Consider the following 14,421-nt stretch of genomic DNA (forward strand, 5'->3'; position numbering starts at 1 on the left):
TTAGCGGTGCCCCTGCCAATCTCTATTAATAACAGTGGAGATATGAAGTGTTATGTTTCTGCATAGAAAAAAAACAAACAAATACATGGAAAAAAGGTTTGTGTTTTACTGAATTGAGATACAAACATAAAGGTTAACTGAAAAATATTCCACAAGTCATCACTGTGAGGCAGTCCAGTCTAAATTTGGCTGATCTGTCTCTATCAGAACCAGGTCATTACTCAGAACAGTACTGGATCTTAGCAGCACAGGTTCACAGGTGTGCCCGATCCTGCTGTTGGACCACTTACACGCACACACGTGCGTGCACACAGACACACACACTCACACACAAAGCCATCCACTGCATTAAGCATAGTACTGCAGATTGGCCTTCTTCTTCGCTTGCACCTCCAGAATGCCTTCCATGTAATCCTCGTGGTTAAGTTCAGTGGCCCCACGCCGCAGAGCAATCATGCCCTAGCACACAAAATTGCACAATACACATTTATTTAACATGTAACAACAAACAACAATCAGGAGCAATGACTAATCCCATAGAAAGTTTTTGAGTCAGATTCTGTTTTACAAGCAAAACAACCCTTCTTTAGGTTTATTTGTGCATTGAAACAAGTAATATTGCCAGATGGGTTGTATCTGGCATTAAAGCATGTAAAAGGCCTGGCGACTTAACTAGATTTCCACTTTTTGAAATCTAAACTTGTCACACAAATGACATCTAAGTCCAGGCCCTTAACGACAATGTTAACACCATCACACAAAAAAGAAAAAATAAGCAGTAAAGGTGAAAGATTTAAAGGTTGCAATGATCATACTTACAGCCTCAACACACACTGCTTTACACTGAGCTCCATTGAAGTCATCAGTACAACGTGCCAATTCTTCATAATTCACATCAGGACTACAACACACAAAAAGAAATAAAGGGATAATGCGATAAATGGTGGGAGAGAACAAAACAAATTTTTTGCATTTCATAGAATTCTAACCCATTTCACAAAGCAAGCTTGCACTTCGCGTCAGCATAACTACATCGTCACGTCACTGCAGCTGCAGACTCATGTGAGTATTCATACTTGAAACAGCATCGGCTCCAAAGCAACATATAAGGTGAGCATTTCTTTACAAAGTCAACTATAAATTTGTTTTTAAAAGTTGAAATTTAAAAACTTGATCATCTTGAGTACAACATTCAAATTTTAACTGTAAACAACAGACACAACTAAGAAAACACCTCTGATCATGTTTTTCAGTCATATTTCAATATAGAATGTGTCATATTACGGTCAGTCATACAGAATATATCAATACTTGTAATACTTCAATATAGTCACACATCAATATAAAAAGGAAAAAACCAACAACTCGGGACTGCACCTCAGGTTTGATTTGGCTAGTGCTATAGCCTATATACTTGTCTGTAATATTGTTTTTATATTATATATATACACACTCACCTAAAGGATTATTAGGAACACCTGTTCAATTTCTCATTAATGAATTATCTAATCAACCAATCACATGGCAGTTGCTTCAATGCGTTTAGGGTTGTGTCCTGGTCAAGACAATCTCCTGAACTCCAAACTGAATGTCAGAATGGGAAAGAAAGGTGATTTAAGCAATTTTGAGCGTACCATGGTTGTTGGTGCCAGACGTGCCGGTCTGAGTATTACACAATCTGCTCAGTTACTGGGAATTTCACGCACAATCATTTCTAGGGTTTACAAACAATGGTGTGAAAAGGGAAAAACATCCAGTTTGCGGCAGTCCTGTGGGTGAAAATGACTTGTTGATGCTAAAGGTCAGAGGAGAATGGGCCAACTGATAGAAGAGCAACTTTGAGTGAAATAACCACTCGTTACAATCGAGGTATGCAGCAAAGCATTTGTGAAGCCACAACACACACAACCTTGAGGCGGATGGGCCACAACAGCAGAAGACACCACCGGTTACCACTCATCTCCACTACAAATAGGAAAAAGAGCTCACCAAAATTGGACAGCTGAAGAATGGAAAAATCGAATCTCGATTTCTGTTGAGACATTCAGATGGTAAAGTCAGAATTTGGCATAAACAGAATGAGAACATGGATCCATCATGCCTTGTTACCACTGTGCAGGCTGGTCGTTGTGGTGTAATGGTGTGGGGGGATGTTTTCTTGACACACTTTAGGCCCCTTAGTGCCAATTGGGCATTGTTTAAATGCCACAGCCTACCTGAGCATTGTTTCTGACCATGTACTTATCCTCTGATGGCTTCTTCCAGCAGGATAATGCACGATGTCACAAAGCTCGAATCAATTTAAAATTGGTTTCTTGAACATGACAATGAGTTCACTGTACTAAAATGGCCCCCACAGTCACCAGATCTCAACCCAATAGATCATCTTTGGGATGTGGTGGAACGGGAGCTTTATGCCCTGGATGTGCATCACACAAATCTCCATCAACTGTAAGATGCTATCCTATCAATATGGGCAAACATTTCTAAAGAATGCTTTCAGCACCTTATTAAATCAATGCCACATAGAATTAATGCAGTTCTGAAGGCGAAAGGGGGTCAAACACAGTATACAGTGTTCCTAATAATCCTTTAGGTGAGTGTATGTATGTATGTATGTATGTATGTGTATATATATATATATATGTATGTATGTATGTATGTATGTGTATATATATATATATATATATATATATATATATATATATATATATATATATATATATATATATATATATATATATATATATATACATACATACACACACAATTCCAAAACCCACTGGATTTCATCCTCAGCCAATATACTTACCGTATTTTCCGGACTATAAGTTGCTCCGGAGTATAAGTCGCATCAGTCAAAAAATGCATCATGACGCGGAAAAAAACATATATAAGTCGCACTGGACTATAAGTCGCATTAGGGCAGAGCTGGAGCCGCGCGCATGCGAGCACGCGAGCACCCGCGCGCGCATGCGAGCACCTGCTCGCGTGCACTCGCTCGTGCCCGCTTCACTGCATAACCCGAGCAGAAGAAAGAAAGTTTGAAGTGAGTGAGAAACTTGTAAGGGACTGGCGAAAAGCAGAGGTTACTTTAACTGTGATGAAGAAGAAAAAGAAATCTACTTGCGGACTGTAAGCAAGATGGCCAGAGCTGAAGGAACGAGTCCACAGAGGCTTGAACTCTCTGCCGGGAGAGGCTCAGCCGCGCGAGACGAACGCTGTGAGACTCGTTCTCCGCTGCATATTTTACAACATGCTGTTTGTGTTTTGCAGAATAAGATTTTCTTTATGGGGGCATTTTGTTTGTGTTCAGTCTTTCTAAGTTGTTGTCTATAAGTAAATATTAGGCTACAGGAGCAGCATAGAGCGCATTCTCGCGGCTATATGTTTATTCTTGTCAGTCAGTATGAACTAAATTTGATATATAAGTCGCACCTGACTATAAGTCGCAGGACCAGCCAAACTATGAAAAAAAGTGCGACTTATAGTCCGGAAAATACGGTAATAAAACCTCTCAAGCAGGGCCGTTTTGACGGGGACATTTTTCCCCAGAACTTTATTTAGACACCGCTTCCTGCGGTCGAAACACACAGAGTACCACCCCAGAGTCCGTAGTTCCTGGGGAATATATGCGGCTCAAGTTGTGTTCCAAATTAAGATAAAATTATGATTAAAATAATTTAGTACCATTTCCATGGTAACGCAATGTCCAATTTTTAAAAACAAGATGAATTTCTTGTAAGTTTGTAAATTATTTAAGTTTTCAAACAATACTTTATTTATGAGGATTACTACAATATGTGATATGAAAAAAGGTGATAAATAAAGAGCGCCAAGCAGTCAAAGGGTTAATTAAACATGAGCAGTGCGGCAAAAATATAGCCTGGAAATCTAGACGCACCCTAGCGGCCGCAAATCTAATCTGCCGCGAGTGTTGTCTGGCAACTCTCAATACACTTCTGAGCTGTAAAAACCAAACTCTGGTTGGGCCAATCACATCGTGTACAGAGTTGGTGGGTGGGGCTTAACATAATGACAGCAGACTTGCGCTTACGTGCTACTAGTAAACACAGAAGCTGGTGAACGGCGGTCTTTCGAATCAGCTTTGACTGCGACTCTGGAAGACTTGGAGTTGAGCTTTACTCTGAGGAAAGAATGGCACTGAAGTCATTTTTAAAAAGGGAAGATGTGTTCTGAGTTTTGCCGACCGGATACGGCGAAAGTTTAATCTTCACATGTTTACTAGCTTCAACTAGCTCCGCTTCATGTTGCTCTGGTTGGTGGTAGTGCTATCCAATTGCGTGCAGAGGGAGTTTGAAAGACAACTGTTTATCCCGCCCCTCAGATTGAGCCCTGTCAATGGTGAGTTTCCAGACCAAACATCTCGATGTGGGTCTGGCTTGTCAGGCTAGCAAAAAATAGACTCTGTACCGAAACTTACGCTTCACTGCTGCTCACGTGATGCTCCTGCTTCAAATGTGAATGCACTCATTTGTTAACATTCACGCTGAAAAAAATATAAGCTGCTCACGCGCCACTCAAGCTTGCGGTGTGAAAACGGTTGTAATTCAATTTTCCTTAACAGTTGCACTTTAGTTTAACAGATGAGGTATGACTCATGCAAACCAAAAATAGCAATTAAACAAGCTCTGGAAGCTTATGAAAGCTTGCTTTGCAGGTTCAATGCAAAGTCTTGCAAATACTTAACCTATTAATACATAAATTAAATTATATTTTCTCATCACAACACCTCAGACCAACTGAAACGCAAAGGAACAAATGTTCCATACCAGACATTCATCTTGCGTGAGTGGATCTGCATAATACGAGCACGAGCCTCCTCGTTGGGCATGGGGAACTCAATCTTACGATCCAGACGACCTGAACGCAGTAGAGCCGGGTCAAGGATATCCACCCTGTTAGTGGCAGCAATCACCTTGGAGGAAACAAGGGGAAAAAAGCAATTAGGAATAGGCCGACAGGCTCATGTTTGTGACAGAATAGTATATGGGCAATAGTCTGTACCTTCACTTGCATGTTGGGCTGGAAGCCATCTAACTGATTCAGCAGCTCCAGCATGGTCCTCTGCACCTCTCTGTCTCCAGCCTTCTCACTGTCAAATCGCTTGGTGCCAATAGCGTCTAGCTCATCAATGAAGATAATGGAGGGAGCTTTCTCCTTGGCCAGAGCAAATGCATCACGCACCAGTTTGGCACCATCACCAATAAACATTTGCACCAGCTGAGGGCCAGCCAACTTCAAAAATGTTGCCTGAGAAAGGACAAAATTTAGGTAAAGTATGAGGCACCAACACAAACTATAGAGGATTTTAAAATACCACATTGTAGACTGTAGTGTGTTATCATCTGTTATAAAAGCAACACAGCACTGATGATTCTCTCAGAGACACTGAACCTTGGTTTGGGCTGCACAGGCTCTGGCCAGCAAGGTCTTTCCTGTGCCTGGTGGTCCATACATCAGCACTCCCTTTGGTGGTTGGATGCCCAGATTCTCAAACTTCTCTTTGTGATTCATTGGCAGAACAATCGCTTCCACCAGCTGCAAACAGAAAAGCCGTGAGTTGAGTTACTGCCAAACTGTCATTGTAACTCTCCTGGGGACTGGAATGAGGAAATTTATCAGCCAGTACCTCTTGGATCTGTTTGTCAAGGCCACCAATGTCACTGTACTGCTCTGTAGGCCTCTCATCGACTTCCATAGCCTTAACTCTAGAGTCATACTCAGTGGGTAGAGTCTCCAAAATCAGATAGGAGTCTTTATTTACACCCTGCAAACAGGTCCAGAAACACATTTAACACATTTCTAGGCAAAACAGACTTTTTAAACATTATTTAAGATGTTAAATGTTAAACATTAATTAAGTCTCACTTACCACAAGATCACCAGGTTTCAGTTTCTCAGCATCCACCAAACCAATCACAGGCAGGAAATAGGTCTGCAATTATAACACTAAATATAAGTGATCAGGGTTCATACACATTTCTACCAATACATTTTCATGGCTTTTCCATGACTTTTAAACAAATAAGCTTCCATGAAATGTCTGCATACATGTAAAATAAGAAAAATCCATGTTCAAATGTCAAATCACAGCATATGATTAACTAATTCATTAACGACAAGCTATGAGGTTTAAAACAAAATACAAAAGATGGTTAACAAAAAAATTCGGTCTGACACTAGCAATGAATTAACACACATCAGGGAGGCAACTATGTTAAATAAGTAAATAAATGTGCAGTAACACTGACAGTAACTTTACATGGTGGGAGTGTCAGAGACAAACTTTTCGAATACAAAATTGGATAACCAAGAAGACTTTAAAACAGCTTTGCCTCCTAGAACTATTTACCATTTATCTCATTGGGAAACCATCAATCATTGAAAATAATCAAATCCCTGGTTGAACTTTTATTTTTAATTTCTGCAATTTACACCTATAGAAACAAAAAACTAAAGTGCCAGACGTTCCCCCATGCAAAGGGTCAGAAACTACATTTTCCATTATGGGTCTCCTTGCTATTGATTTCCAGGATCATTTAAGTGCAATTTTTAAATGATTACCTGTGTTGTCATTTGTCAAATACTTAAATTTAACCAATTACTTAAATCAACCAGAATACTATATAGACTGTTATCAATAAAATGTTATTATTAGCAAAAGCCATCTTAACACTGAAGCTTCATCTGAAATAGCATGTTTAATTACATAGAATGTTTAATGTTACTCAAATTACACAATTAATTAACTCTTTACAGAGTCATTATTGTCAGGTAATGCTCTTGATATTGTAATAATGATTATTAATTTTGTTGATTAACAGGATACATAAAATGTTTTTGTGTTTAGAGAAACTTCATGTCATAGGCTTATATTCTGACTACTCAGATAAAGGAATCTTACAACCATTTACAAATTATTTATGCATTTTTATGCATTAGAAAATTCATATGATCTTTCCAGCATGATGAATAAATTATATTAACCGGAATAAACTAACGTTATACAGAAAGGGAGCAGAGGGCTCTAAAATATATCTAAATTACGGCACATGCTTTCAATGTAAAATGCTGAACAGTTAGTACATGCGTTCATGAGCTCAAGGCTAGATTATTGCAATGCTCTACTGGGAGGTTGCCTTGCTCACTTAATAAACAAACTCCAACTGGTCCAATGTGCAGCAGCTTGAGTTCTTACTAGAACCAGGAAGTACGATCATATTAGCCCAGTTCTGTCAACAATGCACTAGCTCCCTATTAAACAAACATCACATACATTTTAAAGTCTTGCTTATTACTTCCAAAGCACCAAATGGTTTAGCACCCCAGTACTTGAGCAATCTCTTAACACATTATACTCAATCACGTCTATTGCGGTCTCAAAACTCTGGCCAGTTGATAACCAAGAATATCTAAATCAACTGCAGGCGGTCGATAAAAATAAGCCCAAAACAAGCTACTTTCTTCTACAAAGCCCCCCTAGGAAAAATAAATAAACTATGTGCACCGTTTTACAATCCATGGGGACGGATTTTAAGATCTGGGTACAGATTGTGAATTTACATCCATGTGGACAGATTGGTAAACTGTGCAGTTTTACAAAAGTGCACACACGGTACAGTTTATTATTATTTTTTCCATCTGAGCTTCAGGACAATGACCACAAGAGGGAATAAAACCACCTTTTAACATAATTTAACATTAGAAAACTAATGGGATATCAAATATAGACTGATGTACCAAGTACATTATATACCAGGGTATATACAGCAATCCTTAAGTTAAATTTACTACTTTTTAATACCTTTTTTACTACCTTCAGAATATTTTTTAAAACCATCACGACACTGAATTGCAAGTGTTATTCAGCGACCTTTCTAGTATTTACACAGATTTTGACATATATAACATACAAAAAAGAATAGATTTAGAATCGACACCAGGAGTAAATCTGTTATAAGTTATCATTCAGACACAGTAAAATAGATCTCAACATTCACAAAGGTTGGTTGAGGAGAAGCATTACTGCATACACATTTGATTTAAATTAATAATTGGTATTATTTAGTGGGTTTTTTTCCCAACAACAAATGTTTTTTTGAGCCAAATATTACATTTCTATAACTGTGATAAGTTGTTGAATTTAACAAAATACTAAAAACTAGTGCTGTCAATCGATTGAAAACTTTAACTAGATTAATCACACATATTTCTGTGATTAATCGCAATAAAAAAAAAGTTTTTGTACGTTTTTAATATATTTAATATAATAATTTCACAGTTAATCAAATTAATGTAGAAACAACATAAATATAGTATATTTTAAATACTTGTTTAAATGGCATCTTTTTATGAATGAAGGCCAGTAGCCTATTACTGATATTAATACAGCTGATTTCTTTATTTTATTTTACATTTATTATTAGGCTTCAAAAAAAAAAAAAAAAAAAATTATTAATTTAAGTAAACTTAAAACAATGCTAACATAAACCCATAATAAATACCATGTTTACTCCTGCCCTTCCGGTCTGAACAGTTAGGAAATATACAGAAATGTAATAAAGTTATCAAAGTTATATGCAGTCTGCACTGCATAAACTATAAATTAAATAGTTAATCCTTATTAAAGCTACAAAAGTTATTTAGTCAAGAGCAGCGAGTCATTTTCTCTGTTCCCTGACAGGAAGCTTTATTGGCTGCTGTCCCTTTAAGAGCAGACAGACACGGATCTCCCTGTTTATATACTGTCTATGGATCGCGCCTCATTCTCTCACAACGCCTTGTTCATTTTAGACTTTATATAAATTATTTAAGATTGCTCTTATAAGGACAGTCGTTGAAGATATGCCTTGAAGCAAGTCTAAAATAAAACGTAAGCCAGCCACTTCTGTTGAGCGCGCAGTGTTCTGAGATGCCGAACGATCACTGAATATGACGTCAACATCAAACATACGTTGAGACGGAGACGAAAGATCTTTGATTATGTGCCCAGATATGCTAAAGCCCATATTTAAGCGAACTAACGCGAACGCAGATAGAATTTCAATCAGAATAGGACACCTGATAGCCTGAAAAAATAATACCTAATTTGGAAAAAAAAAATACCTCTGAGACCACATTTAACACTTTTAATGGCCTTAAATTTGACAATTTGGATTCATCACTTTTTAATACTTTTTAAAACCCTGCAGGAAACATCTGATAATTAAAATTTGCACTAACAAATAAGTATCATCCTGGATTCACAAATTCTTTATTTATTATTGCAGCATGCTGTACGAGTCTGCATGGTGTGAACGTTTTTCACACTTGCATACTCTGCGCAGTGCTTTTGAGACGTTCCCCTCGACGGGTTGAATCCATTCTTTTACTCCTTTCTCTTTCTCGCAGTCTTTGTTATATTTACATGCTGAAATGTCAGTGCATCACTACTAGGTGCATGTCATACACCTCAAACCCTATACGACTCTTCTTCTTTCGGCTGTTTCCTTCAGGGGTCGCCACAGCGAATCATCTGCCTCCATCTAGTCCTATCCTCTGTATCCTCTTCTCTCCGACCGACTAACTTCATGTCCTCCTTTACTAAACCCATAAACCTCCTCTTTGGTCTTCCTCTTGACCTCCTGCCTGGTAGCTCTAACCTCAGCATCCTTTTACCAATATATTCACTCTCCCTCCTCTGAACATGTCCAACCCATCTCAACCTGGCCTCTAACTTTGTCTCCAAAACATCTCACATGTGCTGTCCCTCTGATGTACTCATTCCTGATCCTATCCATCCTCGTCACTCCCAAAGAGAACCTCAACATCTTCAGCTCTGCTACCTCTAGCTCTTCCTCCAGTCTTTTCCTCAGTGCAACTGTCTCCAAACCATACAACATCACTGGTGTCACTACTGTCCTGTACACCTTTCCTTTCATTCTTGCTGGTACTCTTATCACACAACAGACCTGACACTTTTCTCCACCCATTCCAACCTGCCTGCACACGCTTCTTCACCTCTTTTCAACACTCCCCATTGCTCTGGACTGTTGACCCTCTTCTCCCTGTAACTTTACTGTTCCACGTGGTTCTCTCTCATTCACACACACATGAATTCTGTCTTGCTGTGACTAACCGTCATTCCTCTTCTCTCCAGAGCAAACTTCCACCTCTCTAGACTTTCCTCCACCTGCTCCCTGCTCTCACAACAGATCACAATGTCATCCGCAAACATCATAGTCCATGGAGATTCCTGTCTGACCTCATCTGTCAGCCTGTCCATCACCACCGCAAACAAGAAGGGGCTCAGAGCCGATCCTTGATGTAGTCCCACCTTCACCGTGAAGTCCTCGGTCTCACCTACGGCACACCTTACCACTGTCCTACTGCTCTCATACACATCCTGTTCACTCTAACATACTTCTCTGACACTCCAGACCTCCTCATACAATACCACAGCTCCTCTCTTGGCACTCTGTCATATGCTTTCTCTAAATCTACAAAGACACAATGCAGCTCTTTCTGACCCTCTCTTTACTTCTCCATTAACATTCTCAAAGCAAATAATGCATCTGTAGAGCTCTTTCTGGGCATGAAACCATACTGCTGCTTACAAATGTCCACTTCTCCCCTTAGCCTTGCTTCCACTACTCTTTTCCACAAATTCATTGTATGGCTCATCAGCTTAATACCTCTGTAGTTTCCACAAATCTGCACATTTCCCTTGTTCTTAAAAATTGGGCACCAAAACACTTCTCCTCCATTCCTCAGGCATCCTCTCACTCTATAAAACATCATTGAACAGCCTAGTTAAAAACTCTACTGTCATTTCTCCTAGACACTTCCATACCTCCACTGGTATGTCATCAGGACCAACTGCCTTTCTATTCTTCATCCTCTTCAAAGCTCTCCTAACTTCACCCATGCTAATACTTTCGACTTCCTGGTTAACAATATCTGCTTTTACAACTCTTCTCTCCATGTCATTTTCCTCATTCATCAGTTCCTCAAAGTATTCCTTCCACCTTTCCCTCACCTTCCCGTCACCTGTCAACACATTTACATCTCTATCTTTAATCACTCTAACCTGCTGCACATCCTTTCCATCTCTAATCCCTCTGCCTCGCCGACCCTCTCACCTTCCTTACTATCTAACATTGCATACATGTCCTCATACGCTTTCTGTTTGGCCTTTGCCACCTCTATCACCCTATATTCCTGTCTACTGTCCTCCGTCCTCTCACTGTCTCACTTCTTCCTAGCTAACCTCTTTCTCTGGATACTTTCCTGGACTTCCTCAGAAGGAATTTCACAACCAAGTTCTCCTTGCCTTCTTTCCTCTTTCCAGATGACACACCTAGCACCTTTCTACCTGTCTCCCTAATTACTTTGGCTGTAGTAGTCCAGTCATCTGGAAGCCCTTCTTGACCACCTAAAGCTTGTCTCAACTCCTCCCTGAAAACCACACAGCACTCCACCACATAAGAAACTCAACTCAAGCCCCATAAGACAAAGTTATTAAAACCATAAACCCACACAAAATTTCTGGATTTTTTTTTATAAAGACGAAAAGACAGGCATGATGGTAGGCCACACAAAAAGACTACATGTAATCTATTTGACTCACCTGCCGTGTGGATGTTTTGATGACGGCACACTTGCCCTTCCTCTGTGAGTCGAGATCAATGTTGGCCCCGTCCTCTTCCTGGTCATTAGGATCGACATCCAGCAGCTTCCATTCAAACACACAATGCATACAAACTTGAAATCCGATGCGCATACAGACAGAGATTCAAAAAGCTCTTTACTGACCCGTTTTGACATATTTTACCTCTATGACATTAGAGACGAGGTACGGCAGAGTCTTGTTCACTTTGATCTTCTCAGTGTTTTCCTTGATCTTGTCTTTCATGGCCTGCAGCTCATGAGTGACACGCAGAACCTCACTCTTCATGATCTGAAAATATACACATTAAAATTAGATTAAAAAAAAACAAAAAAACAATGAGATACAGAACTGCATGCAGACACTGAAAACAATTATCTTTATAATTAATGTGAACGAAGGGTACCTTAATCTCACTGTCCAAAAGACGAGTCCTCTGAACAATCTCTTCAGTGGACATCTTAAGAACTTCCTCGCCGATGCCATCCTATAAAATACAATGAGGTTGTGTGTGAATACAGGTTGTGTGAAGAAGAATATTCTTTATTTATTATCACACCTGCCTGCCTGCACCTATCAGTCTTCCCTAGAAAGAGATGATTATTAATTTTAGTTAAAAAAACAAACAAAAAAATGACGCTTCAACCTGTAGTCTTCAATAATGCACAAGTGGAGGTAGTAGAGGAATATAATTACCTAGGAACGATTTTTGATAATTAGTTAGAGCAAATTCTGATGTAATTATTAGAAAGTCTCATCAGAGATTGTTTGTGCTTAGAAAGCTTAATTATTTTAATGTAATTTTACAAATCATTTATTAAAAGAATCTTGTCCCTTTTCTTTTATTTGTTGGTATTCATCACTGTATATAAAGAACACATTTTTTAGTTTACAAGATATCATCAATGTGTTTAAAAATTCGTGTATGTAACAAACTTGGTTGAATGTTATGATTAATCTTTTTTTTTTTTTGTATTTGAATGTAACGTTATGGTGTCAAGTGTTACATATGAAGCACCATAAGAGCCTAATCTAACAGCACCAAGAAGATAAATACAGCTTCAAACAACTAAAAATAAACTAACCATATCGCCGTCAGATATCTAATCATTATAATGATTCTTTATAACTTCTGATCCGACTTAACGAGTAGAAGAAAACATCGGTCCCCATGATCACTTAGCTTACGTTGCGTCTGCTAATGTTATCCTAGCAAGCTATCATCACAGTTTTACTGTAAGATGTATTGAAATCTTCCTGTAATTTCTGACCAAATTAAAATCGGAGTTGTTCTGTCATTATTTATCAAGCTAAATGTTCGCAGGGTTGAATGCACACGTTTATTAAAAAAATGAATGAAGCAAAATGAAATTCACTGTGTCATGCTATGCTCTTCAATCAGAAAACCAAGACACAATGCCAGTGTTCAAACATCCTTTAAACATGTTTCTTCTGATAAAAAGCATGTTTTTGCATAGATTTACAACTAATTACTTTTGGGAAACATAATAGAACCTAAAAAACATAAAACAAACCTCCACCTCATCCCAAACTGATCTGTCATTCAGCGACGACATCTTGAAATACCGTTTCTTCTCAGGAACGTGTTTGTGTTTCTGTGGATCACGTCAGTGAGGTTCACTGCCCCCACCTGTCGCGGAGGAAAACTGCTTAGGACTCATCCCCCCTTTTATGAAACAGAACAACTAATTTGTACGTAAATCAGAGGTCTCAGAACCTTTTTTTTTTTTTTTTTACAGGTTTCATAGCCAGGGCTTAGATTGAGCCCGGATTAGGCCTTAGTTCAATTAAGACATTTAAATAGCTTTTAAAAACATGCCTTAGAAAAAGAAGAAAAAAACACACGGTGTGCATCATTAGACAAAACAATGTCAGTAAGATTTTAAGATATTATATGTAAGTGCAAGTTGTTTTCAGTTGAAACAGCTCAAACATGCATTTTAGTCTAAGAATAGGCTTAAGCCTTGTCTGTGAAACCAGGGTCCAGTTTTTCAAAAGTAATCCACTAGGATTTTGGATCAAATCTTGAAAATATGTTTTTCAAAAGAAAAAACGGATTACATAATCGGATTAGATCACATAATCCAATCATGGTTTTGATCCAGATCAAATCTTTAGTTTGGGTTTTTCAGAACTTTTTTGTAGGATTTGGATCCCTTTGATCCAAAAAATCTGGATTAAATTGATCCCATCAGAAGGGTGGATTTCATGGCCAAAATGTAATGAAAACTTTAAAAATGTATCAAAAAATACTATATTTGGATCATGCAGTATCTTACAAGATATCCTATTTCTTCATAAGGTTTTAATTTGATTTGTCCATCCGTCAGGCTACAGTGATTAGGTAGGCTTTAACGTATTCAGCCTTTCAGTATAGGCCTACAGCAAAGTAGAAAGAGTTTGGCCTCATAAAATAATCCCCCAAACAGCTGTCAAAATTGACCAAAAACAATACATTTTATTCTGTCACTAATTGATATATTGTTGCTCTTTACATATAGTTCTACATTGTGATTTCCTATCATGTTTGAGCATTGGTTATCCAGATTTAGTGATCCTGAAAAGTTCCTATCTGGATCAGATTGATCCAATCCGATGTTGCTTTAAAAAACTGGCTCCAAAAGTAACCTGGATTACGTGATCACAGATCGCACAAAAAGGATTACTAAATCCGGATCAATTTTATCCGGATTAAACCTTTTGAAAAACCGGGCCCAGGGGTACAACAC

General features: G+C 38.4%; 1 protein-coding gene across 1 annotated transcript; it reads right to left on the minus strand.

Moving 5' to 3' along the window:
• Window positions 1-86: 86 nt before the first annotated feature.
• On the minus strand, window positions 87-13,340 carry psmc3 (proteasome 26S subunit, ATPase 3). Its single transcript, XM_067439541.1, has 11 exons — window positions 13,207-13,340; window positions 12,078-12,158; window positions 11,837-11,962; window positions 11,633-11,737; window positions 5,897-5,959; window positions 5,654-5,791; window positions 5,419-5,562; window positions 5,029-5,274; window positions 4,794-4,939; window positions 820-901; window positions 87-459 (listed from the first exon to the last, which is right to left on the minus strand). The coding sequence occupies exons 1-11, from the start codon at window positions 13,246-13,248 to the stop codon at window positions 349-351; spliced, it is 1,284 nt and encodes a 427-aa protein (XP_067295642.1). The 5' UTR covers window positions 13,249-13,340; the 3' UTR covers window positions 87-348.
• Window positions 13,341-14,421: the final 1,081 nt, after the last annotated feature.

Source organism: Pseudorasbora parva, chromosome 1, assembly GCF_024679245.1.
Source record: "Pseudorasbora parva isolate DD20220531a chromosome 1, ASM2467924v1, whole genome shotgun sequence".
NCBI classification, from domain to species: domain Eukaryota; kingdom Metazoa; phylum Chordata; class Actinopteri; order Cypriniformes; family Gobionidae; genus Pseudorasbora; species Pseudorasbora parva.